Source organism: Thermobia domestica, chromosome 6 (assembly GCF_964235325.1).
Source record: "Thermobia domestica chromosome 6, izTheDome1.hap1.1, whole genome shotgun sequence".
In the NCBI taxonomy this organism is placed as follows: Eukaryota; Metazoa; Arthropoda; class Insecta; order Zygentoma; family Lepismatidae; genus Thermobia; species Thermobia domestica.
This window is the reverse complement of record NC_137459.1, coordinates 28,418,990-28,441,996: the sequence shown is the minus strand read 5'-3', so window position 1 is coordinate 28,441,996 and position 23,007 is coordinate 28,418,990. Positions and strand designations below refer to the sequence as shown.

Here is a 23,007-nt window from a genome sequence, read left to right as displayed (position 1 = left end):
AAAACTTAATAATCTAAAGCACTTTAACATAAAAGCATGTATAATATTAATGGCAACTAGTAAATATTATTTTAATTCAAATTATAATTCTATTAGCAATCTAGCTACAATCAATGCAAGCTTCACCTATTTATCATTCACTGTGAAAATTTAGGTTGCAATTACTAACAGTATTTTCCGAGAAGAAAAAATGACTGGCGTTTGTCAGCTACCACGCTTTTATATATCGAGAGTTTTGCATTCCACATCACTTCATACAAAAGGAGTGCTTAAAAAAATGCCACTTCTGATTTAGTTTGCCTTATCTCTTATCTTTGTCAGTGTCCCACTTATTATTGTACTAAAACCGGAAATGGGTGAAATCTACTTCAGCCTTCGGTTTCAGTATTTGTTGTCATAGGGAAAAGCAGAAGCAAATAGCAGGAAACTGTTACGTGATATGAATTTAGTAGTCCGGAAATAAGTTTACTCTGGGCTTTAATTCTTCCACTGAAACCGAAAGTGATAAAAATTTGCTACAACTTTCGGATTCAATTTTGAGCTCGTACTGTGAAAGCTGTAATAGATAGTGCGGAATTTTTATTTTATATGTACGTACTGTCCCATTAATAGGTTCAATCTTGGCTAAATGACTGTATTGAAGCCAGAATTAGTAGAAATCAACCAAAAGTTACAAAGTCGGCAGTTACGAGTTGTAAGTAGCGGGTGACGAGTGAGTCGTCTGCTGTGGAACTTCGTGTGTGCCAATGTACGCTGTATACTTGCATGGGATAAGGGTGTTGTGCCTCCACCTTTGTACTGGTCACGTAATTCCCGGACACTGATGGTTTGTTTGGCTGTTACGAGCTGTTTGACGCTACGCTCATCCTACGTTTTGAACTTCTGTACGCCCCTGCACCTCCGTTTCTTAGAGACCGTTACTCCATTTTCTTCCCACTTCTTGTACACCTTCACTACAGAGGAACGGACGACGCATCCGACAAGTATTGCTGTCTGGGTTATTGACGCACCAGTTGCTCTAGTACCCGCAATCACGCCGTATTGAAATGCGGATAAATTCTGCCCATCTATTATAACAGTATGCTTCTGCCAATATGTAGCCTCTAGTGTGTTCTTTCTCTGCAATACTACCAGTCGGGGTGGTCATGTAATCAGCTCGGCTGCTGGTCACACTTTCTTGCGTGTAGGGGTGGTCGCAATTCAGTGAGCACACCTTCCCGGCGGGAGCTCATGTGGTTCGGATTCCACGTTAATCAGTAGGTCCACGTCTCATATAGCCTCGCTGCTGAACGGGACGTTAAACTCAAAATCCAATCCAATCAGTGAGCACTCTTGTGGATATATATATATATATATATATATATATAATATGTAACTACTCATCGTAATGTTAAGCATTATCACCATTTTCGTTTGAACTTCCGTGCTAATATTTTGTTGCTTAATCTTTTCAGGAAAACGGCAAATTAAGAGACATTGCGTATGACAGTATCTCCATGATGGTTAATTGCTGTTTTGTATTGTATGGTGCAGACTGGTTAAGTTGCATAGACGCAGTGTGGGATTTGGGGAAAACAATCCTTAAACATCCGACAGAAGCGGCTTCCTTCTGGTCCCTTGGGAAGGATACCGGATTTCGAGCCCTATTTGAAAAGGCCAAGATGAATTTTCCGATGGTGATAGAACCCTATTTGGATATGTGTGAAGCTTTAGCATCAGCTTCGTCTGACAGCACGGAAAAGGTAAAAGAAAAAAGTTACACAACTTGTATCTTAGAATAAAGTTCTAATATTTAACACTGTTAGTACATAGACTGGTCTCTTTACATTAGAACAAATTGAAGTCGTTGCTTACGTAAGATATTCCATCCCGCCACCATCGATCTTCATCGATGTAATGGCTGCCGGTATAGGCCATTCCATTGCACGTGCCAGGATATATTGTCTTCCTCCTGCTTATAGGTTTTCCAGAGGACATTTAACATACGAACCTGAGGGAATGAAAGGCGCCGTTTGAGAAGTCCTAGAGAACAGTAATCCACGGACTAGCACCTGGACTCTTAATGGCAATATTCCCGGTCGAAATAGCATGCATAGCAGTTGCAGCTACCATGTGACGGTAAAAGGCCAGCGATGTTTTTGCTGTGTAACTTGAAGTTTTGTCCTGGTGCAGTTCGCCATGATGCATGTGGTCATCATACAGTACTGGTATTTCGCCTGTGTAAGCTAGTGTAGAAAATCTATTTTGTAATAAGCAGCATTAGTGTAGCACCAGGATTTTTATACCTTACGAATCTTAAACTTCCCTCTGTAGCAAAAGTCAGTAACAACCTTAAAATGTTTCTAGATTCTTTTTTAACATTGACGTACAAAGTTACATCGGTCTTTTTAATAAACACTTCTGTAGGTGATGGTCAGAACTTTTCCAGTCACTTAGGTAGATATATACTTCGTCCATTGTCACTACCAAGTTACAGTGGTCAGCAGCTACGTGGCGCGTGTAAAACATTCTTGCCTTGTTGTTTCGATCCTCAATATGTCATGGTGTTAATGCATGCGCACTTGCTTTGTCAGCAGTTTGCAGCCTTAAATTGTAATGGCTTTTTTCACTCACTGTTGATTGGGTCACGTGTCGTCCAACCATATAACATGCTGTGGTGATGGAATCTCACAGGCCACCATACCCTGGATTTTCTTAAGCACAGGTCTTGAGAGTTTCACTGACAACCACTTTGGATGCGATTTCGTCGTTGTGAGTTGTATAAGAGGCTACTGTACATAACATTAAATTATAACAGTGGCCCGTCCTACCACAAACGCATTGTTTAGACACCATTCTATTATGCAGGAAATGCTAAGGTTTGCATGGAAAATACCCATACCATTGCCGTTTTACCATTACAAGATCTTTATCCTGCTAGATAGCAGCTGAGAGACTGATAAACGTGTGCGTACAGTTTTGTTGCTCTCTAAAACCTGGTTTACATGTGCCGCAGTCTTGCAAGTTGTTTCGATAGAAACGTATCAGTCTCTGTATATGAGCATAGAACGTTACTTCGTCTGTCACAATACGTCGCAATATAAAGCGCGATGACCCGCGCTGCCCTAATGACATATTGTCACTGTTAAACGCCTTCAGGTGTGATGGAAATGTAAGCCGAAGGAGATTTCTTCATTCATCTGTTGTTTATGTATTTATTTTTCTTCTTATAAATCCTTTATGTTGATGAGAAACATTTGACATGTAACAAGATTAACATCTAATATTGAAGCATTTCTCATATTTTTGGGTACTATTCGATTTTTGTGTATTATCTCTAAAATTACCTCAGTTATCATCGACTTGTGTACTAAACAAATTTATTTATTTTTCTTTATTGCAGCTTTTGGAGGAAATGGAAAATCAGGGTACATTTGCTGAACTTCATACTGATTGTCAGTTCTCGGGCCCTGGTGAAGGTCTTGTCATGACGGGAGAGAGCCCAATACTCAGAATACTTTTACCTTACGTGGAGTTGGCTGTTACTCCCCATATGAAGTACACAGCCATGATGATAGCACCTGGTACCTTTGTCTATGTGTGGAGTATGAAATATAGTGTGTGGCTTGTGTTTCGTAGTCATATGATCTTACTTCTGAATCAAGTAAGTTTATTTATTGATTCTTTAGAATCACTTTTTTTTTTTTTTTTTTAAACTTATAATTGAAAACCAGTGTAAAATTGTGATAGACTTTTGAGCTATAGGGATTTTATTGTTGAAACCTACCACTTCTGTTTATTACAAGGAAAAGTGCAGGTGATTGCTTATATTTTGATCTCCGCTTTCCCCTGTTCCCGCCACATAGGAGCTGAACTTGGATTTAAACGGCATTGGGAGTGTCAGTTATCTCAGCGACCCCAAAAACTATGGATTTGACACTAATTCGTTTCTCGATTATTTGTACAGGTACCCTCTTCCACCCTCTGTAGGTTTGTTGTCTCCACAATGTTTTCCAGATTGTAAGTCATATGTTTACTAAGTTGGATTAAATTACTGCAGGTTTTCCAGACATACGGTGAAACACACACATACGTTATATATAAAACGGTGGATCATTTATCTTGGTTCGCCCGTGTAACTTTTAAATTTATAGGCAAAAAACACCGAGATTTTGTACCATGCAGATATCAGCACGGGGACGTTGACGTATTCTGTGATACTATCAGGTAAACAATGTTGCCACCCAACGCAAGTTATATTTTTCAAATGGCAATACGTCAAGTTATTACATATTTGAAATCTACACGTTGGATGAAAACTTACAATATCACATTGGAAGTGAAATCAAAAATGACAAAATGCTTTTAATTAAAGTTTGTTGCTAAAATCAAGGTAATTTTTAATTGTTTCGCAGTTTCTTCAGTTGAGATTAGGATTCGGCAGTGGCTCGACCAGGTTTTCTTTTTTTAAAAGATAATTTTTGTCTACAGGTGATTCAGAAAGTGAGACAGCAACGTAAATCTATGCTCCCTCCAACATGCCAGACATGAACCTCGGCACACCGGACAGCGCCTAAACATAATGTTCATTAGAGCTGACCCAATTGACAGATGAACCGCCAATGAAATCGGAACTAGCACATATCCCCCCCCCCCCCAGTGCTGCGCCCGAATTCTAAACAATCGATTGTTGGAGGCAGATTTACGTTCCCGCTTTCCTCTCGCACGATTATTCATGACACTTGTTCATCGCCGAGAACGTCTACGCTGATGTTGAGGAAAGCTTAAATATCAATACGAATGGAACGCGATAATGTCAAGCGATGAGAGTTGTTTCTATCTGCGACGTAGTAACAGCTGTTTTCCTGTCCGTAGGCACTCGAGTAAGCGGGAATATCCAACATGTGTTTGCATTCGTCATACAGACGTATACCTGACATTCCGTAATGAGCAAGAAGATCCTTGCTTTCGGACTTCAGTCAGAGGAAGATGGCTAGTGCGTCTTACATTCTGGACATCGTAAATCCTGTCCCCCGAGCTTACCTGTACACTTGATGGTGTCCATCTTCAAGTGGGATGATACTCGTTACGTCTTTCATTTCCTCTCTTTCCGGCATTCTTAGCGTGTCATTTTTTTTGTTTTCTGTTTTCCATCGAAGTCCATCCACCCTCAGCACCCAAACATTTCAGATTATGTTCATTTATTTGCAGTCCTGCACTCATACCAACCCATCTATTCCATTGGTTTTATTTTTCTGCTTTAAACTCCATTTCTTTTCACCCCTGTATCATTCTCACCTGACTGTGTATTTCAATTTGGCTCACACCTGGATGGTTCGCATCTTTCCTGTTTTTGTTTTTCTCGTATCTGAAAAAAAGTGTAGCGAAAGTGAGTATAATGTATTTGGTAATGTTTTCTCGATTCTATGCTAAGTATTTTATTTTCTCTTCCTGGTTCAGAGTTTCTTTGTTTCACACACACACACACACACACATATATATATATATATATATATATATATATATATATATATATATATATGAGATGTTCGCTGCTTATCTTTTTGAGTAGGGGGGGATGTCTTCGCGTTTGCCGTTGAATTTTCGGTACTAGCGGGAGTTTAGATGACGTCTTGTTTCTTCGTTGAAATATGACACCAGGTATAGTGTTGTTGACAGCACGTGGTTAGCAGTCGTATGGGTAGGCGCATTCCAACAAGTATATAATCTGCAGAAGTACAATTCTTTTTAATCGTGACTACAACTTGATCACGAAGTAACTGCAGATTTTATATTGACTATTTATGTGTACAGGTGTATTCATTTTCCTTTTATTATTTTATTTTAGGAATTCCCAATGCCTCTCCTTACAGCCCAATAAAATCTATCGATGGACATGTGCCTCATCTTTGGTCAAAAATCTTTCCGGCAAATGCAAATATTGTATAATTTTTACTTCTAAATGACGATATGAAAGAAGAAAGTGCGATGATCATGAAAAAAATCAAATTCGAGATTTCCATGGATTTACACGTTTCATGGCCTATAGATACCGAAATAGTAATTTTTCGATGTCTGTTCGTCCTGATATACACTCGCCTAGAGGCTATATTGCTATGTAATTAAAAAAAAAAAAAAGTGTATTAAATTTTGTGTTTTTGTTGTAAATGCAGTATTTTGTATCTAAAAAGAAAAACAGCCAAGCTCGTTTCCTAGAAAGCCAAAAACAAAAAAGTTACAATAAGACTGAAAGTATCAAAACAAAATATGAAAATAGGAAGACATAGAGATGAAAACCGAAACTGATGTGTGTGTGTGTGTGTGTATATATAAAAGCTGTCTTCAACGCTAACAAACTTGATCTTGTTTTGTTTTTACGATCAGCCGATCATTGAGTCTTACATCTGGCAATAGGCTTGGAACAAGCATAAATGGCAATCAGTTCTCAGAAAGCAGCATCCTTAAGTCTGTAAGTGTTACCTCTGTTAAAAAGTTCCAAGAATGCGGAGGTCTTTCGTTCACAGATCTATCCCCTTTATTTAATTTCAATTCCGTAAGTTCATGTTTGTGTTTCATATTTCTGTTGTAAAATGATCTTAATCTAAATTGTGGTTAAATTTGTATTTGTTCTATAAAAGGTGCATCTAAATGAATTTTATTCTGTATGCAGCCGACAGTGATAGTTTGTATTTAAAAATTCTTAGATAGCCGTATTAAGTATTCATCAAAACGTTCTTTCCTTATCTTCATTTATGTTAATTAATACATAATCTTCATTTATCTTAATTTTATATTAATATATTCACCAATCACAAAAAAACAATTGTGATCTTAATTTACCGAAACAATATCGTTCAACATATCTGGACCATTATATTAATGAATGGGGGGGAAGAACCAATTTTTAACACACCATTTCCTCTTTTAGTTGCGAATTCAATGATACACAGCGAAAAAGTACACGACTTGACCGGGACTCAAATTCGGGATCTTCGGCGATGCGTTAATGATTACGATACCTAGTCCGCTCCCAGCCCCGGGTTCGAGCATCGATCTAGTCGTGTACTTTTTCGCTCTGTGTGTATCATATCTGGACCAAATCTTAAACTTAAGTTCATTGTGGCATTTGCCAAACAGTTTTTTTCGAATTTTCTTCCTAAAAATGACTCTAACGATTTTATTTATTTATTTATTTTATTATTATTATTATTATTTTGATAATATTTTATTAATAACCCTATAATATGATATTAGCTGTTTCTCTGGGAAAAATCCAGCAGAGAAAAATCACTTTTGGGTAGAGATGCAAGGCCTCGGAAAAATAGCGGCTTGTTTTAATAAAGTTTTTTCTACGGCGTTTGTTTGGGAAATTTCAGGCTTTATTTGCCTATTTGGATTTTAATCAAGAAATAACAGTACGTCCTACCTTTCTTTTCCCATTATAACACGTAAAAACAAATAAAGACTCAAAGAAAATCGGTCACTTGGTAGAAAGAAAGAAAGAAAAAAGAAGGAAATCAGCAGTCAGTGGATTTTCTGGTTTCAACGAATTGTTTGTAGAGCTATTAGAATAATATTCAGTGACAATAATAATGTTTTAGTAAAAACTTTAGTGTCAGCAGTAACTCTTCTGAAAACGTAGTACAGAAGTTCCTCGAGATACGTAAATTCGACATAGTAAATTCATACTTACGCGAGAAATTTCCGATATAAAAAGTATTGTTGTTTTCAATTACCCATATTTCTGTATCCAAGACGACCCCCGATTTTTAAACGCAGGATTACGAAGAACATCTACAGCATATGCTGGGTATATTTTCAGAACTTACACTAAAATCAAAGCAAATCAGATACAGACGTCTTTTAGGCTTCCTCACTGGAAGGTTCCACTGAATCTGCAAACTTCAAGGCTAAAGCGGTGGGCGAGAATGAGGATCAAGTTAGAGCTTAATGGAAGCAGCTTGTGATTCTGTTCAATAAATGAAAACTGCGCAAACAGACTAATTGGTCAGTCCAATCTTTTTGAGAAGCTATCAAACATAAATTAAGCTACTGTTTGATACTTTTTTTTTTTTTTTTTTTTTTTCGAAGGTGATTGTTTTAGAATCTCTAACAGAGAGAATGTTGGGGATAAAATATGCACTTTTGCTGGCAACTGTTTTCATATTATTATTGTAGATAAATTCTTAAAAGTGTTTTTTCTAAGATATGTATATTGCAGCAGTGTGACATAGATGCCTCCTTAATATACTTGTATTTTTTAGTATATTAGTTCACAGAACAGTACCGTGTTAGTTCACAGAAACAATTGGTGCACTAAATAATTCTATGAATAACCAATAAAGGTCGATCACTTCGCTCCAGATTTGCAATGAATGCATACCTTTTATTATTATTATTATTATTTATAAATACTTTATATTTGATAAGGATTGGCAACATGTACAGTAGGTAGACCACTACGAATGTGAGTGGTGGTTTCTTTCTTTGCTAAGTAGTTTCCTTTACATTGATCTAGATTAAATGTTAACAATCTCGTTGGAAGAGCACTAATTCCGTCCATATTATGAAATGTATTTTGGTGAATAATCGTCTACAATTGACGAAATGCTTTCTACTCCTGATATGTAACTTCATTTGCATCTCGTGATTCTCCACTGACGACACGAAACACAATGATGTACCGTTGACAGAGGCTGTGAAACCATCCATTGGTGGCTAGAAATTTATCCAATTTGTGTAGCAGTTTCAAGCACTAATTTCTAGACTCCCATCTAACTTTAAAAAGATACTCGCATATAAATACTGGTTTTCTCAATTGACTTTATAACTATTCCGTGGCCTAAATGCATAAATGTAGTATTATTATTCATATAATAACTATATATAAAACTACATGAGCTGACATAAATTATTGAGCACTTCCTGTAGGGCTGCAATGATTAAATTTGGCATGATTGTAGCTTTCGGGAACTAACCGACAGGAAAATTGTCAAAAGTGAATATTTTTAATTTTTAGGGGTTCTAAAGGGGGATAAAGAAATTCCCATGCTTAGAGGTCGCGCGGATGCGGATATCCGCATCAAAATGGGTATTTGCAGATATATATCTTTTCTGTGCGGATAGCGGATAAAGTTGCGGATAATGTTTCCTACATTTTTTCTACCTAAAAAAATGCTGGAATTTTCTGATTATGGTGGAAAGAGCACTAGAAACGTTCGTTTTGAATTAAAAGTTTTAAAACCAGTCGAAAAATACTAAAATCAAAATACAAGTGTATTTGAAGCTTGTGACTCAGTGACAGCCAAAGGACAAAAAAAAAAAAAAAAAAAAAAAAAAAAAAAAAAAAAAGACACGAGAGAGTTTTCTTTTTATTGCTGTTTTCAATATTTTTAGCAGCCGTTTTGTAGGTGAATGACATCTCTGACCTAAACAGAAAGAAATGACAGGCCCCATCGCTACTCCTCAGGTACCGCTATTTGCTGTAAAAAAAGAAAAATAATTGCCGCCAAAGCCCCTCAGACAAAGCTGAAAATTTTCAGACCATTCGCCTTGAACAGGACGAAATGTTTTCAAATAAAGTTTTTCTAGCCTGAGAGGTCAGGAACCAAAACCCTAATTTAAAACACCGCATCCCCTTCCATAAACTGAAAACTAGTCAGCAGAATTATCTTTGCCTTTTGTGGCAAACTGGAGAAGCGCGTAGGTCACCGAAATAGTAAGCAAATCACATCATACGCTCATCTTTTTCTCTCCCTCTCTCTTAAAAAAAAAAAAAATCATCTTCACTGTTTCCTTTGAAGTATAGCAGATATTGAATGCACATTTGCGACCCCACAGATTTCTCTCTTCGGAGAGGTGCCACGGACCGTAATGAACATTCCGAGGGATTGGAGTTTTACAATAGCAATTGTTTCTCTCTTCTTGTGTGTGTGTGTATATGTATGTATGTTCTGGGCTTCTGGTAAAGAAAAAAAGAACAACCAATGCGTTGTTTCCCCTACCCTAAATGTGTCCAACAATGAGTGGGAGCTGCAAAGAAAAGCAGTAAATTCTAAACTTCCTCTATTGCCTCTTCCCGAAATTAACGGTATAGATTTCCTATTTGTATTCGAAGTTATTTTCACTTCTAGTTTCAGTAAAAGCGTGGTTGTGAAAGCTTGAGTTGATTTTGAGTTTAACGTCCCGTTCAGCAGCGAGGCTATGTGAGACGTGGACCTACTGATGAACGTGGAATCCAAACCACATGAGCTCCCGCCGGGAATTCAACCCAGGTCTCCCACGCCAAAGGCGCGTACGCTAACTGCTTAGCCACGAAGGAGCTTGGTCGTGAAAGCATGCATTGTATTGCGTTGTTAGTTACGTCGCTTATTTTTTAAATTTAGTGCAATTGCTGGTGCTAGTGTCAGTTCGGGATATGTGGATGTGTTTGCGGTCCTGTGATTAATTTTTATTTCTTAATAACGATTATTTCTATTTCGCCTTTGTGTTTAGAACAAATGCCCCTTTTTTTGAGTAATGATGAAGTTTAAAAACTCAGTGACGTGCTCTAAAATTAGTCGATTGAGGGGCTATTACCTACGCGGCATTATTCTGGTCAGATATCTTTATTTGAAGATCTTGGGTAAGTACATAAATCGTTCATTAATTTCTAATTTGTATCTGCACGGTTTATATTGCATTTTATTTATCGTAGTTGGTATTTGATCACGAGGAAACTGATACAGTGAAACCTCCCTTAACGGACACCTCTATAATACGAACAGATTTTTTTGTCCCGGCAAAAATATATGTTCTCTTACGGAACAAAACCCTCCCTTTTACGGACACTCTCAGATACGGACGCGGACAGTCCTTTTCCCCCCAAACGTTTGAATAACCTCTTCATAACGGACAGGAGTTGTTCTCGGTTCTGCGATATATTACAGTATACAAAAAAGTCTTTTCCCCATAAGTGTATTTCTCATAAGTCCAGACCTGGTGAAAAATCAAACAGAACAGCTGAACTTTCTTATTGATTGGGCCTGGGTCACTAAATATATGCACCCCCAATAGCTTGCCTTTTCATCCATTCTGTCAACGAAGATGCCGCGCCAGTACACACACACACACACATGTTTCTTCTGCAATCGTACTGAGGATTTTTAGAGGACACTTGCTAATGAGTTTTATTACCGTTGTAGAGGAAAAAGCATGCCTTTTTCGTTAAACATGCCCGGCAATAATAGGCTATGATTTCATAGAAATGAATTTCTCCTTCATCCCGCCCAGTAATTCAAATGTGTACTAAATAGGACTATTTTTATATGATTTTAAGTATTTACGCCCATACATAATGTATTTACTGTATATTACTGCACACAATTACCTTTATGAGAAATTAAATTTCTGTAACCTCTCTATAACGGACACCTCTCAGTAACGGACAAAACTTCATGTCCCATTGGTGTCCGCTATTGAGAGGTTTCACTGTATAATGTATTGTTTCGTTTAATTCAGAAAACTACGTGTATTATAGAATATGTAAGTTGTATATATTTGCTACCTCATTATTTGCGGATGCAGATGCGGATGCGGATAGAGATGCTGCGGATGCGATATTTTGTATCCGCGCAGACCTCTACCCATGCTATTTAAATGGGCGTTTTTTGGATTCAAAATCTTATCTTTTAGACAGTTGAAATAGGAAAAGAAACGATAGAATTGTGGGTTCAAGAGATGCGAGGCCGTAGCCCGAGTAAAGACTGTGTGTGTGAGCCAGGGCCGTGCCGTTAGGGGGGGCGAGGGGGGCGACGACCCCGGGCGCCGAAGTAAGGGACGTGAAAACTTCGAGAGAGAAAAAGATAGGAAAAATTGCTTGGAATATATGTATGGGGGCGCCGTCATATACTCTCGCCCCGGGCGCAATTTTCCACGGGACTGCCCTGGTGGGAGCGAAACCCCCGGATGGGCAAATTTAGAAAATATGAAGAGCAAGTTCACGAAATTCAATGTTGATTCAAATGCCGATTTATAAGAAATGTAAGGCCGTAGGCCGTGCAAACCAGGGGTTCTGGGAGCAGAGCCCCCAGCTAGCCAAAGGCTAGTTTATGTATAAAAGTCTATGTTCTTGGTTTCATATGCCTTTTTTTAATTCTTGTAAGGTTGAAAAATGAGTTTGTCAAATTACCGAGGGAATCACTTCTACATTTACTTGAATAACATAAAAAGCGCATTATGTACAGAATAGTTCATCGTTTCTTCTGTAGACGCTGTTTTCCGTTAGTGAGCACATTGATTACGTCAATACAGTGTGTCTGTTACGTTATTGATTAAGCGTTGCTGTTAATTGAAAAGGGGAATGAGAAAGAGAGAAAAAAACGCACTAAAAGAAAATAATCAGTTGGTTGCATCTAGTCTGCATCAGATAGATGCACATATACGCGGCCAACATTAAAAAAAGGATTTTAGCGTGTTCTGAGGTCTGTCTCTTTGTTCATAACACAAAGGCTTCATTTTTATGTATCGTAGCCACAGAAACAATGTACTTGAATTAGTACAGGCTTTGTGTATATATAGGATGGACCATTTATCTTATAACTTTTAAACTTATTGGTAAATATTGTTGAATTTTGAACGATGCGTATATTGACAGGGGGAAATCGTTTCACATACTGTTCAATACCACCAGGTTATCAGTATTGCCAACCTCTTTTCCATCCTTGGATTCGGTTCTGGATTTCTCTTTACATTCCCAATGCATAATAGAATAATATTTCCCCCCCCCCCCAAAAAAAAAACTTTTTTTCATAAATTCCTGTACTGTACCCACTACGCCTGCTAACTGATAGTATAAGTAACTGGCGAAAAGTGTCATAACTCGTACACGGTCCGAATGTGGTATTAGTTATTTGATTGAGCAATATTCTGTGATGTACGTGGATAGAAGTTATGGATTAACTTGTCAAAGGACACAAGTGACATCTGATTTATATTACGCGTTGTTAAAATATAGTAATTAAATTTTGTCTATATATGTATGTGGCATGAAATTCAAATGTATAATAAAATATGCAATTCCTGTGTGGGAATATACCTGTGGTTAATGCCTTATCAAACTTAGGCCTAACGCTAATTATCTTAGGCTTAACAGCTATTCAGTCGTATAGTAGCTAATCTTTACATATTTAATTTAATTTAAATATACCAGCACCAACAGGCACTTTTTTTCTAAGGTCTCTATTCTTTTATCTCCACTGCTTCACCGAGATTTTCATCACGATGGTAACACTGCCGCAGAAAACTCAGAGCTTACAGAATGACATCTTTGCCTGTACGACATCTCAAACGCTTCTGTCCAGCCCCAAATGACCAGTACTATATTCTAGGATCGGGGGGCACGGTGGCTTAGTGGTAGAGCGTTTGCATCTGGTACGTGGTGTCCCTGGTTTGATCCCCAGCCAAGTAAGTTTGTGGTGGATATCGTGCCCGTGGGTTTTCTCGAGGTACTCCAGCTTCCTCCTACTTTCCCGTTTCACCAATTCTATCATCATTCACTCGATTTAATCATCATCTCCCTTAGCCTAACAGACATAATCGTGGGAGGTTAAACTCAAAGATATATTATAGGATTGTAAATGAAATATTGATTTTTTAAATATAAACAACAAAATCTTTAGGATCGTTTTTTGAGAATTTTTATTTTCATCCGTTAGTAGTCTCATTTTTGGGGATAGGAAGAAAATTCGAAACCCTTCTCTGGCAAATCTTATGAAAATCTTTATATATATATATATATATTTAAAAAAAGGTCTGGTGTGCTCTGTAAGGAGTTACATCGAAACGAACATACGATCAGACATCCAAAAATAACTTTTTCGGTTTGTAGAAGCTATGAAGCGTGTAAGCCCCTTGACAACTCAGTTTTATAAAAATTTTATTTTATTATTATTATTTCTAAATCATCGTCCTGTCCAATCGGGCTCGAAGAACATACGATGTAATGTAAACTCAAGTGTCCAAGTTTGAGGACGTGCCACAACACTTTGAAATTTGTACTCTTACAAAATGTGCATCATTTCAACCTTCTTTAAATAAGTTTCATCTTAAACAAAACAAAACGAGAAAGAAAAAAAGGTCTGGTCTTTGATTTGTTACGTGAAAGGCTTAGGATCTCCTACATAACTTTTTCTCTTGGAAAACGAAAACTTTGTGTACTTTTTTTTACATAGTTCAGTTGGAATTATATTTGTAAAGTTTTGTAATCTGTTCCCTGTACTAAATAATACTGATGTTTAATGAAAAGAAATGTTTGTTTCCAGCTGGCAGCAAGCAGTCGCGTCCTGCCTTCAACAGAGGGCGCAAAAGAGGAGGATGCGGAGAAAGTAGGCCCGTTCTTTTTAGCAGCGTGGAAAGAGTTTTACACAATTATTCTTAAGCATCCATCGTGTGAGTTCACCAAAGAGCAGCGAGCGTTTTTGTACACCCACGCATTCGATTCGCTTTGTGCTGAGCTTCATGAAGATTATGATACGAGGAACCGAATGGTGGTATTCGTGTCAGAGCTCTGCCTGCTTTACTTGTCAACATGGAGAGAGTGAGTACATATTTGCTTTTTTCTTTGAATAACGAAGAATTATTTAATTTTGAATACAGTTGTGTCTCGACAATTCGTGCTATGTCTCATAGTGCGGAAAAGGAGGCGTATTCGATTTTTACGAATAAAATTTAAGTACAGTGAATTAGCTTTAAAATAACTTATCATTACAAAGTGAACACATCATACCGTTACACTACCAGTTTCCTTAATGTATACTATTTTAAATGTATAAACCAACTTGGCACATAATATATGCATTACACTATTATACTGTTAAAAAAAATCCCAATGTTATTGAAACTAGTTTGAAATTGACCCACACCATATTTTGGATGAATGTTTTTTATGGTTTACCTCGGTCTGTTCTTCGAATGCTCTCTCTGTTTTGTGTAGGAATTGTGTTTGAATCACTGTACTACGTGCATATTTGTTAGAACACACTCTCTGTGTGACTGACTTGGTTGGCTCGGATAATACTGAACATGAGATTATCAAGACACTATTGTGAGCGAATCTGGATTTTTACCGCCGTATACAGAGTCGTTTTGACGCATGATTAGCGTCATACTAAAAGCCTGACTACTTGCAGGAAACATATGTGAGTCATACTCTTTAGTATGGCTTGTGCTCCTCCGTGGCTAAGCGGTTAGCGTACGCGCCTTTGGCGTGGGAGACCCGGGTTCGATTGCCGGCGGGAGCTCATGTGGTTCGGATTCCACGTTAATCAGTAGGTCCACGTCTCATATAGCCTCGCTGCTGAACGGGACGTTAAACTCAAAATCAACTCAACTCTTTAGTATGGCACTAATCATGCGTCACAATAACTCTGCATAAGGCCCTTAGTGTCTTGAAATGAAAACATTTTTAATCATAGCTGGTTGTAGTTAAAAAGAAAGCACTTTTCGATAGAGTTCGTGTTGGCAGTACACAGAATACAGGTTTTCCATTTGAAGCCAAATTCTCCATTGTAAGCTCGTGGTTTCCTACAATAGGTTCGTAAACAAGCCTCAGGATGAATATATTGAACCTGGAAATACAGACCTTGTTAAGATGAATACAGGGAGTACATACAATTGTAGAGGGAACTAAAACTCACGTTTGTGAATACAAATTTTTGGGGTAAGAAGAAGGAACGTTTTGAAGCCTTGTCCTGGACACACTACTCGTTAACGCTTGAATTAACGATCACGTGTCTCATAATGGCGTCCACACATAAAAGGCACAGTGTGCTACGGTTTTTAGAGTTCAAAATCGTGCGTTTTGGTACGGAGAGAGAAACAACGTATGGAAAATCACCCTTAGCAGAGACAACTGTCAACAGATGGTATAAGAAATTCAGTTTATGGAAATTGTGTTAAAATTTGGCACGCAGTGAAGGGTCAGGAAGGAGCAAGGATGATTCAGACAGTGCAAGAGAATGTGGAACGAAGTCTAGTGAAACCGTTTAAACGAAGACCCTTGGAACTGGAAAAGCTGAGGTCAATGTTGTACGTACAAGATCATACGCAGAAAGGTGGATGCCCGGCCCTACAAGTTAGAATTTGTACACGATCTAAAGAATGTGCTATGAGAATGGAATTTTATGCATCAATGGTTTCCCATTTACCAGATAATGTGATCTCTCTCGGTTTCTGTTAGATGAGGCTACGTTTTATATTTTGGAAAAAGTAAACGGGCTCAATTGTCACATTTGGAGAGTTGAAAATCCACAAGTCCGTCTTAAAGTTAGTATTTGGTCCATGATTTTAGTGTATGTTGTACAAATAATTTTTGTTTTCTTTCTTTTCGGGTACAATAAATGGCGACAACTATCTGAAAATGCTACAGACTTTAGACATCATCACATGGAGCACCACCACATTTTGACCTTAGGCTTCGGCAGTTTCTAAACGAACAATTTAGGAGGAGTTGGATTAATCTAAGAGTACCCTTACCTTGACCTGCAAAATCACCAGAGTCTGGCCCTTAATCTAACACTACAGTAGTCCGGAGAATAACAGTCCATGTTGTGTTCCTTTGTGGGCTACCTGTCATCACACTTCTGTAGTATTGTCGCCTTTGCCATTATCCGTCACGGGAGTCCATTTACCCACGGTTTCAAGATGTTTACCTCCTGAACACATCCTTTTCAACTTTGTGTTACATAACCGCTGCGGAGAAGGAAAAAGGAGTGCGTGATGAGTCAGTGGTAGAGCTTTCACCTTTACTGTAAGGGGTCCCACTTTCAATCCCAGGCCAAGTGAGTTTGTGATGGAAGATTTTTTTCGGGGGATAGTCCCATTTTCTCGCACATCGCCATTGCCCTAATTCTTTCCAAATCATTAAATATCATAAATAGCTGCCCTTTTTAGCCCACAGGGCTAAATTCGTGAGCCATTAATTTCATTTCATGTGCTACAATCGTTCCTTTCTGTAGTTATGCACACACAACACACACAAAAGCCTTTGCCATTCTGATTCTGTTCAAGATATCAATGTTCTGTTAACGAATTTTTGTTACTTGCTAAGACGTTGTTCCATACGTCTTGAATATAACCCACTTATTCTAACTGAATGACGGGGAATGCCTTGCTCCGCCAGTGAAAGATTCTGAATCATACATTTTTGGATAGAGCAGATTACAAGTTTAAGAGGATAACATACAACCTCAGCACAGTGGTTAATAGTTTTGGATCGTATTTGCCTATCCTGTAACTCTGAAACTGTATATACCAGCTATTATTTACTTTTTCAGTCTGTATTCAATAATATCCTGTAATCAATTATTTAATCTTAGCTTGAAAATACTACATGATTTCAATGTGTGATATTTTCTTTAGAGGCGTTACCTGAACCAATACTGAACTATTCTGTTTTCTATCGAAGTATTGCTTTTACTTAACTGACGCCGCCTACACAATCTAAATACATTTATAATAACTTCATTAATTTTACAGTAAAGCAATAAACTAGAGCGCCAATTATGTGAAAATATTGTGTTGTGATCTTTCATGTGTAAATTTTTAGAACTTACTCAAATCTTTCTTACAAGTAAGGTTTCCCAGGTGATACACGCCGATTTTAATCAAACTTCACAGGTTTGTAGAACAGCAAAAAATAAGCGACACGTATTTTTTTTATAGCGGCCCATATGCATATTTAGGCGGTATAATAGGGCTGCCAAATTGGGACAACAAAGCATACTTTAGGTAATGGCGCGAAAACGAGAAGAGATAGCCAAACGTTGTAAAGGAGCAAGTTGTCATGACACGATAAGCATTTCAATGACACATAGCGCTTCCACGGGGATAACACACAACATCCGCAAATGGACCAATTAGGAATGAAAAGCAGTCACAGAGCTCTATCTATTACGCGGAATCCAAATAACGTAGGTAAAAATAAAGAATGACAAACAATAAGTGATACGCGTGTTTTCGTTTTCGCAAAATGAGACAAAAAACGTAAATAGATGCATCGTTCTCTCAATGTCGAAAGATTGGAGAACTGGGAATATGAAGATGTGAACGCCTGTATGAGAGGCAACCTGTCAATCAGTGTTGTAGAACTGGTTGCAGACACGCCAGAAAGTTGGAGACACATTCGCTCAAGGACATTGTAGTGTAAAGAAGCAGAACCAGAAATGCGGCGAAAACTGGATATTTTACCTATTAGTGTATGTTCACGTCAAACACGGAAGCCGTACAGTGTGGAAGTAGGGGCACAGTTGTGTTTTGAAACTAATAGACGACCGGTTGGTGGACAACGTTTGTGCATCCTGTACGTGGATATACGTGTGTTTGTGTATATATGCCATGTAAAGATACCGATAGAAGTCCTGAACACATGAACCCGTGTGTTGTGAAGTAGTCAGCATGAGTGTGTGTATGTGGTATGCTATTGTTTGCAGTGTTGTGAAAATGACATACGTAAATCCACACAATGTGCTGGATATGTTAATGGACGCATACAAAGAAATAAAACGTGTGAACACTGTACCGAATATGAAATGGAAATAAAGGATATACTTGTTGATGTCCTGGAAAGTTTCAGGAAAGGTTGTAATACCGAAGTGGACGCTAAAGATGATTTGGTATTTAGTGATAATGACGCACATGACATCGCGTCTTCACTCGCGAGTGAAGGTGACACAGAAAGCAACGAAGACGAAGGATTATCACAATACAACGTCGGTATTGCGGAGAAAAGGAGTACCAGCGAAGCTGTAGACACAGAATATAAAGTGAAAGCAGTGCAGTTTTGGAAAAATGGGAAGAAGAGGCGTCTGTCGTTTGAAACTGTGAAACATAGGTTCAAGTTCGTCAAAAGTAGGAATGACCTCTATAAATGGGAAAGACAGTTGCATGACGGTGGAACAAATTATGAAAAAGGGACGCATATTGAAGCAATCGTATATGAGAAATTTCATACTGCTAAATGCGAAAACCTTATAATTCATGACACAGACTTACGACGTTGGGCTATAGAAGCTAGTCAAACTGTGGGATTCGACGGGTTTAAAGCGTCAAAGAAATGACTATGGCAGTTTAAAAGGCGTCATCACATCGTGTCACGGAAAATTACAAAATATGTCACGTACAATAACGCAGAACAATCCAAAGATATACATGATGATGCTAATAGGTTCATGCAAAGTGTTCGCTTATGTATAAATTCTCATGGCGCGGAGAATGTGTGTAATACAGATCAGAGTGGATTCAGTTTGGAATTTCACTCGGGTAGATGTCTGGCAGTGCGTGGAGAGAAACAGGTCTACGCAAATGTGCAGTCTCTGTCTGCGACGACACACAGTTACACGATACAGCCAATCGTATCTGCCAATGGAAAGCTACTGTCGCCTATGCTTATCGTCTTAAAAGAACCTCACGGAAAGTTCGGGCCACGGGTACAACAGACAATGCTTCGACCAGAAAACTTGTTGATTTATGCATCGACATCCGGCAACGTAACCAAAAAAATAATCAAATTATGTTTTTAGTCTGCGTACCTTCCACAAGTTGGTGCCCGGACCGTGCTATTAGTAGATTCCTGGACTGGGCATGATAAAGATGATTTGGCAGCTATCACAAATCCAATCAAACAATGTACAGTTATGACCATACCTAAGCATACAACGGGCATAATCCAACCACTGGATGTTTATGGTTTTAGAATGTGGAAGAGTTATGTGCGTAAAATATCCGATGTAGTTACTCTTCAACAACTAAATATCAATTTCCATACAAGAGACAATATCATCAAACTTCAATCATTAGTACATAATCAGTTATCTTCTCCAAGATATACACCTCTGTTCACCTATTCATGGTTCCGCTGCGGCTATGTTTCGGAAAGACCGATACATTTCACCAACCCAGTAGTTTTCGGTTTTCAGCAATTGCATTCGTTGTTGTGCGATACCTGTAGACAACCATCCGTTGTCAGGTGTTCTTGGTGTCTAAAATATTTGTGTTTGGAGGATTTTTTTTTTGTGAAGTTCCACTTCTGCAATACATACAATGAATAGGTTGGATAACAAATAAGGAGATGCCATTTATAACTGACAAGTTAATGTCCGTTTTCCTTATATAAAGAGAGCATTTTGTTTCGTATTGTCCTTGTTATTGTTTCAACATAGCTATTTACTTTTCAGTATCCGCACTGGCATGCAAAATTTTAATGTGCAAGATGTACATAATGATACTACGCAACAGACGTGTTGCACGCAACATATTGCCAACACACCTATTGAATTATGAATTGCATCACTGGTTATGTTCTTCGGCTTTAGTTATGCCCAGTTCTTTGTCGATGACATCAGAACTGTTTTCTAGAAGTTTGTATGCGGAATACTACGTTTAGTTCTATGTATTAATACAACAGAGGAATGGTTTCCAATATTGACATGTGGCAAATTCAAACGCATTTGAATGGCCAAGAGCGGTATTTATGTACTGTTTTGTTAGTTAGTTGTAGGACTTTTCATTTGACGTGCCATACTTTATACTGTTTACATTTGTATATTTCGAAACAAATACATGTCAAGGAAATTCTATTAGGCTCATGTCCGATTTCAATAAGAATAATTTGTATGACGAATATTTACTACAATTGTTTATATTCGTTCCATACAATATTCGACATTGCGCTACATTCTGTTAAATAGCAGCCGGCTATAGTTCAACATACAGCATATTACCGAAAATAGTGCTTGTGTAACATATTCACGTGTTTTGGTTTAAATGCATGCTCATATGCATGTGACTATAAATTGTCTATTTTTGTTAACCTGTTCAATTGTATTCAACATGTTGTTTAGTATCCCGCAAAGGGCCTATTTATCCCCACAACGGGGCTTGTTGCAGTTTGATTAAAATCGGCGTGTATCACCTGGGAAACCTTACTTGTTAGTATCCAATGCGTGAAATTTAAGTTCCAAGAATTGTCTTTAACAAACATACAGAAAAGTAAGCTAATCCAAGCATTCTAATAAACCTTCATATAAAGTACAGTAGATCCCTGAGTATCAGGCTCGCAACTATCCGACCTAGTTTTCTTTTACCGTAGTTAAATGAGAAACACAAGGCGTTGCATTGGCAACATTGCCAAGGCATTGGAAGCGGGCGTCTGCTGCGATCCTGCTACGTGTCGTGTGCAAAATACAAGTTGTGACAGGAAAACAGCAGCGTTCTGCTCCTTGCTCATTGTTTCGTCAGTGTGTAACGCACCTCAGTACAGTGCAATTGCCGCGGTACGTCAGTTGATATCATCTGTTTGCGTAAGTGGAGGGACATCGCGTCGCAGAAGAGAGCTAAAATGCAGAAGCAGTTATCTATTAAGGACTTTTTCAAAAACTAAAATCTAAGTTTTTACTCTTAATCTTAGGACTACCTTTTCATATCCGTGTGCTGTAAAATCAGTTTGAGTCAATTTTCTTAAGAATTAGGCCTATGATTTACGTTAATGTTTTGTTTGTTTCCCGCATTTAAGTTAAAGCATTACAGAATGTATGTCAAAATGTGAACAGTTTACATGTATTGTACGTGTTCTTTTTCTCTAATACTCTAACTTTACCTTTCTCTAATGAATTCTCGAAACTTGCAAGTGCAGTAAATAAACATTTATAAACCACCAACACAGAGCCAAATAAGAAGTGAGAAAATACGTACTGTATTATAACAGTGGGTTTTGGTATAAAAACTTCTTCTGGTATTGGTGGGGCAAAGAAATGAGTTCCTAGAACTCCGGCTTTTGTTATCCGGCCTACCCTTCTGCCACTTTAGGCCGGATACTTGGGAGTCTGCTGTAATTTGTTGTAGCATTTACTTGTGACGTGTTGTGTTTATCTTAAGGATGTTTTTAGGATACTGAGAGATATTTACTTCTACTCTTACTTGAGAAATCATTCGAGTTGAAACATTGCATTAGAAATGCACTATAAACGAAGGTGTTTGAAACTGAAATACAATTAATAATGTATTCTACTTTGCAGAGATTGTCTAACATGGACTACAGAGGAATCTTGTGCTCTATTTGAGAAGTTGCTTGTTCTACTCCAGAGCAAATACGAAAACATTCATCGTCGTGCTAAGGAAGCCATCTTGGCTTGTGCTATGATAATTGTTCGTGTTAATTCTTGTTACTTTAGGCGAGGTAAATATACTGCTTTTCTTCAGTAAAGTCATTTTAATTTCCTTTATCTTACTTTTGATGGATGTTAACAAATATTGTAGCCATGCTCAAATATACCCACTCCCTTCCGTTTCACGGGCTCTGTACTTGCATGCATATGGGTTATTTAAAGTAGAACGTTAAGCGTAATTTTGGAATTACTACATGATCCCGAGCGCTGTTTGTGTTGGCTTACAGAACCTGAATTGTATGACGGAATCCAGGTAGTTAATATCAACGACAATGTAATGCTTAACGGCGATTAATCTAATACAAGTAGTAGGTTACCATTTACATGTTCCAAATATATTCTTCAGATGTTTGTTTTTAAAAACCCTCAACCTGTGTCATGTCCACAAGGTTACACTCAGCTTTTAGATTGATATGTTACAACGGACAGAATTGTGATCTTTGTATTTTCACTTCTAATTTCTTCGATAATTGTCGCTACAGTAACAGTGGTGTCAGGATCAAGAGTGGTATCATGATTTTTTAAAGTGTAGGAGTATGCGCCGTTCCGCGATTATGCACCTAGACTAAGAGGAGATCGTGATGATGGTTCATAATGATGGAATTACGAAAGTAGGAGGAAACGGGAGAACCCGAGAACAACCACGCATACGATGTTTGTCCACCACAAAACCCACTTTGTTGGATCAGGAATAAAACCAGATACCCCACGCGCCAGAAGTGTGTGCTCTACTACTGAGCCAATGCGGCCTTACTATCACCGTGGCTTACCATTAATCTACTTTTTCCTTTGTGGCTAACTTCGCTTTTATTTGTTGCCACTTGAGTAC

The 23,007-nt window shown here is 38.0% G+C and overlaps 1 protein-coding gene across 2 annotated transcripts in view; it reads left to right on the top strand.

Annotated features, from left to right (window-relative positions):
* Positions 1 to 23,007, top strand: part of LOC145687905 (uncharacterized) — an 84,934-nt gene that overhangs the window by 41,162 nt on the left and 20,765 nt on the right. For both annotated transcript variants that reach the window (XR_014131807.1, XM_081761453.1), the window contains exons 5-8: positions 1,455 to 1,742; positions 3,383 to 3,643; positions 14,280 to 14,554; positions 22,029 to 22,189. Coding sequence is in view for 1 of the 2 variants with exons in the window: in XM_081761453.1 (XP_081617579.1) it covers positions 1,455 to 1,742; positions 3,383 to 3,643; positions 14,280 to 14,554; positions 22,029 to 22,189 (985 nt within the window). In the remaining variant the exon portion in view is untranslated. The remainder of the gene's footprint in view (positions 1 to 1,454; positions 1,743 to 3,382; positions 3,644 to 14,279; positions 14,555 to 22,028; positions 22,190 to 23,007) is intronic.